General features: G+C 49.0%; 1 protein-coding gene across 1 annotated transcript; it reads left to right on the top strand.

Moving 5' to 3' along the window:
* The first annotated feature begins 1,331 nt into the window (after positions 1 to 1,331).
* LOC105718440 (PX domain-containing protein 1) lies at positions 1,332 to 4,248 on the top strand. Its single transcript, XM_012454096.3, has 2 exons — positions 1,332 to 1,439; positions 3,399 to 4,248. The coding sequence occupies exons 1-2, from the start codon at positions 1,332 to 1,334 to the stop codon at positions 4,170 to 4,172; spliced, it is 882 nt and encodes a 293-aa protein (XP_012309519.3). The 3' UTR covers positions 4,173 to 4,248.
* Positions 4,249 to 4,976: the final 728 nt, after the last annotated feature.

Genomic DNA, 4,976 nt, shown 5'->3' with positions numbered 1-4,976 from the left:
TGCACACCTGTAGTCCCAGCTACTTGGGAGGCTGAGGCAGAAGAATCACTTGAACCCGGGAGGCAGAGCTTGCAGTGAGCTGAGATCGTGCCACTGTACTCCAACCTGGGTGACAGAGCAGGACTCCATCTCAAAAAAAAAAAAAAGAAAAGAAAAGAGAAAAAAGAATACACACACATACACACACACACATACATACATACATACATATATATATTTTAATGAAAGCATTTGAATTTGGCATCTATTTCCCAATATTAAGGAGAAGAAGCTGGGTGTGGTGGCTCATGCCTGTAGTCCCAGCATTTCGGGAGGCCCAGCAGGCAGATCACTTGAACTCAGGAGTTCGAGACCAGCACAGCCAACAATATGAAAACACATCTCTACTAAAAATACAAAAATTAGCCAGGCATGGTGGTGTGTGCCTGTAGTCCCAGCTACTCAGGAGGCTGAGGCATGAGAATCACTTACAGATGCTGTAGTGAGCTGAGATCATGCCACTGCACTCCAACCTGGGTGACAGAGCGAGACTCCATCTCAAAAAAAAAAAAGGGAGAAAAATAGGAAGACCTTAATTCTCAGGAAACATCAAAACATCTGTCTATCAGATTTTACGGCCACTGGAGAGGAATTTTTCCTGATGGCCTGGAGCTAATACTGACAAAAATAATCGGCAGGGTGGGCCAGGCTTGGTGGCTCATGCCTGTAATCCCAGCACTTTGGGATGCCGAGGTGGGTGGATCATAAGGTCAGGAGATCAAGACCATCCTGGCCAACCTGGTGAAGCTCCATCTCTAAAAAAAAAGTAATAATAATAATTGGCAGGGTGATCATTGAAGCAAGATCTCACATTAATGTGTTCCCCTGCCCATGTCCAAGGTAGAATTTTCATATCGGCTGAAGCAATGCTTTGCACATAGTAGATGCTGCATAACTGTTTGATGCAAGCTGGCAGAAAAGAATGTACAAATTTACTGAGGAATAAAAAACAGATGGGACCACTTCGGAAATGTAATCGAACAGTGTTTGAGGTACTGGAGAGGAGTGTATTTGCAAACCAGGAAATATCTAACCCCAGGAAACAGATGCTGGTGTGCTGTCAGTGAAAACATCTTTTTCACAGAAAACCCTAGGGTTTTATTTTTACCTTGGTAACTATCAAAATTTTTAATCAGTCTCAGGAATTTATCTCCAAAATGACATTCTGAGTGAATGCCTCCATTCAGGGCAAGCTGGGTTTTGCAGTAATTGCCTCTGATGTCTGTTCTTTGGTCTTTCTCCCCGGCCTAACCCCTGTCGCTGTGAATTACCCTGGGAGGCTGCTCGCAACAATGGAGACTATTGCCTCAGTGACAGCCGCCTGGGCCCTCAGTATCAGCGGTGCCAAGTGGCTACAGGCTGTGCTGAGGGCTACACTGAGAGCTAAGGGAACTTCCAAGGTGTTGCTCTCCCCAAAATCTATGATTTTCCTTTCTACTGTGTATGAGCACTGCCCCATGGTTTTAGGTGGCATTTCTTTTTTATTTATTTTTATTTTTACTTTTCAAAAGATGGGGTTTCTCCATGAGGGCCAGGCTGGTCTCGAACTCCTGACCTCAGGTGATCCACCCACCTCAGCCTCCCAAAGTGCTAGGATTACAGGCGTGAGTCACCGTGCCCGGTTAGGTGGCATTTCAATCTCAGATCTCAGCCAGATCCCCAAGCTGCCTGTGATGCAGAGTGATTTTTTTTTTTTTTTGAGACAGAGTTTTGTTCTTGTTGCCTAGGCCAGAGTGCAATGGTGCGATCTCGGCTCACTGCAATCTCTGCCTCCCGGGTTCAAGTTATTCTCCTGCCTCAGCCTCCCGAGTATCTGGGATTTCAGGTATGTGCCGCCATGCCTGGCTAATTTTGTGTTTTTAGTAGAGATGGGGTTTCTTCATGTTGGTCATACTGGTCTCAAACTTCCAACCTCAGGTGATCTGCCTGCCTTGGCCTCCCAAAGTGCTGGAATTACAGGCGTAAACCACCGACCCTGGCCACGAAGTGATTCTTAACATTGCCTGACTGCAGCTGGGGAATTCAGAGGACAGAGTAGGGAAAAGAGGAAATCCTAGCTAAAGTGATGATGCTGCCCCAGAGGCTGCCTTCCATAAACCATTTCCACCTTCCACAACTAGCAATGTTTTCTGAAGGATTAAGATATTTCAGAGGTGGGGCGGTGGCTCACGCCTGTAATCCCAACACTTTAGGAGGCTAAGGTGGGTGGATCACCTGAGGTCAGGAGTTTGAGGCCAGTCTGACCAACGTGGTGTTACCCCATCTCTACTAAAAATACAAAAAATAGCCGGGCATGGTGATGGGTGCCTGAAATCCCAGCTACCCAGGAGGCTGAGTCAGGAGAATTGCTTGAACCCAGGAGGTTGCAGTGAGCCAAGATCGCCCCATTGCACTCCAGCATGGGTGACAAGAGCAAAACTCTGTCTCAAAAAAAAAAAAAAAAAAAAAAAAAGACTATTGAAGAAATCTCATTATGAACTTTTTAACAGTTTACTAAATATCCTAATTTCCAGGCCATCACAGCCAATTAGTCAGGGAAAGCATCTAGAAGGATGAGAGACTGTTTGCTGATTTTTGTTCTCCAGTTTCCACTGTTGGTCATTTCCCTGTAAGGATAACCAGAGACTCTGGACATATTAAATATGATTGTATTCTGCTGTCATTGTCTTCCAATATTAATTACACTTTAAACATGCCAAAGTAGTTTAAGTTACACTTATCATTATGAACTTCTCAATGTCTTTCTGAGCCCAGTCCTAGCATTATTTAAAATTGACAGTGTTTCCTATAAATGATATTTTCTTTAATTTTTTTTTTTTTTTTTTTAAGATGGGGTTTCACCATGATGGCTAGGCTGGTCTTGAACTGACCTCAGGTGATCCACCCACCTCAGCCTCCCAAAGTGCTAGGATTACAGACGTGAGCCACCGCCCCCGGCTTATAAATGATATTAAAAATGTATTTGGAAACCTGACAAAGATTTGTGGAAACAAGTGATTACAAAAAAAAAAAAATCCATGAAGCCAAGAAGATCACAGAAAATAAAAAGTAGTTGCTTGGCCAGGCGCAGTGGCTCATGCCTGTAATCCTAGCACTTTGGGAGGCTGAGGTGGGCGGATCACGAGGTCAAGAGATCGAGACTATCCTGGCCAACATGGTGAAACCCCATCTCTACTAAAATTACAAAAATTAGCTGGGCATGGTGGCGCACGCCTGTGTCCCACCTACTTGGGAGGCTGAGGCAGGAGAATTGCTTGAACCCGGGAGGCAGAGGTTGCAGTGAGCTGAGATCTCACCACTACACTCCAGCGTGGGCAACAGAGTGAGACTGTCTCAAAAAAAAAAAAAAAAAAAAGTAGTTTCTCATAAAAGACAAACGGGTCGCCTGGCTGGGGCGCGCCTCCTGCGGGCGGGCGGCGGCGGGGCCGGGGCGCCCTTGTTGGGGGGCCACGGCCTCAGCGGTGTTTGCGTCGCTCGTGAACATGTTCATGCGCGGCTGCTGGGTGAACGGCATCCGCAGGCTCATCGTCAGCCGGCGCGGCGACGAGGAGTTCGAGATCCGCACAGAGTGGTCGGACCGCAGCGTGCTCTACCTGCACCGCAGCCTCGCCGACCTGGGCCGCCTCTGGCAGCGCCTGCGCGACGCCTTCCCTGAGGACCGGCCCGAGCTGGCGCGGGGGCCGCTGCGGCAAGGACTGGTTGCCATAAAGGAAGCCCACGACATAGAGACCAGGCTTAATGAGGTGGAGAAGCTGCTGAAGACGATCATAAGCATGCCCTGTAAATATTCTAGATCAGAAGTTGTACTCACCCTCTTTGAAAGATCTCCTCTGGATCAGGTGTTCAAAAATGATAATGTACATAAAATTCAACCCACCTTTCAAAGTCCAGTCAAAATATCAGAAATCATGAGGTCCAGTGGATTTTGTTTAGCAAATACCGAAACAATAGTAAATGACCACAGTATACCAAACGGAAGAGACCAGCACCTGGGTGTGGACCCGACAGAGCACTTATTTGAGAACGGCAGTGAGTTTCCTTCAGAGCTGGAGGACGGGGACGACCCGGCAGCTTACGTCACCAACCTGTCGTATTACCACCTGCTCCCCTTCGAGACAGACATTTTGGACTGAGCCTCTCCATCGGGCCTCCTCCGCCTCAGCCCTTCACTGCCAGCTCTGGTGCTGTCCACTGTGCTGGCCCCCACGGCTACAGCTGCTTCCCCAGCCCTGGATCTCCCAGACGACCCAGGCCCCACTGACGCTAGGAGACCGGGGTGTCCTGTGAGTGGAGCAGTGGGGGCTCCTAGTGGTCCAGGCTGACCGTGGAGTCTCCAGCAATCCGAGCCCACAGCCCCGAGGCCACAAGGCCTTTGTTCTGAGGGTCTTCACTCCCCGCTTGGTGCTTGCAGGGCTGCGCACTTTAGAGCTGGGACAGCTCCTGGGAGCTCACTCTCACTGTGACTGCTTCCTAGGAGCTGCATCCAGCTTGGTCAAGTGGCCTAGTCCCCCCGGCCACCCTGGCTCCCCCCGTTCCCTCCCAGGCAAACACAAAACGCCTTGAGGGAGATTTTGACAAGTCACCCATTCCAGATGCCACAGGCAGGGGATGTTTAGTAATCCAGGATTTCTCTGAGAACTGTGATGTGTGGCTTTTTGTTGTTGTTGCTTTTTACCTTTTATCTGGAACCTGAGTTTGGGTCAACCCTAGGAGTGTTTGCAGAAGGCCCAGCATGGTGGGGTATTGGCTGCAGGGCGGGGAAGGCATTCTGACCAGACACCTGCGTGAGCTTGAACTGAGCGAGCCTTGGTGGTTCTTCCCAGAGGAAAGGAATTTCTTCCCAGCCTGCCAGGTCTCCGGGCCTTCAGCACGGGTCCCGGTGCTGCAGCCACACTACCCTGGTGCGCTCATTGACAGAGTTGCCATCGTGAACCTGA

This window comes from Aotus nancymaae, unplaced genomic scaffold (genome assembly GCF_030222135.1).
Source record: "Aotus nancymaae isolate 86718 unplaced genomic scaffold, 86718_ANA_hifiasm-v0.15.2.pri h1tg000049l, whole genome shotgun sequence".
In the NCBI taxonomy this organism is placed as follows: Eukaryota; Metazoa; Chordata; class Mammalia; order Primates; family Aotidae; genus Aotus; species Aotus nancymaae.
Note: the sequence above shows the minus strand (reverse complement) of the source record. Positions and strands in the feature narration are given on the sequence as shown.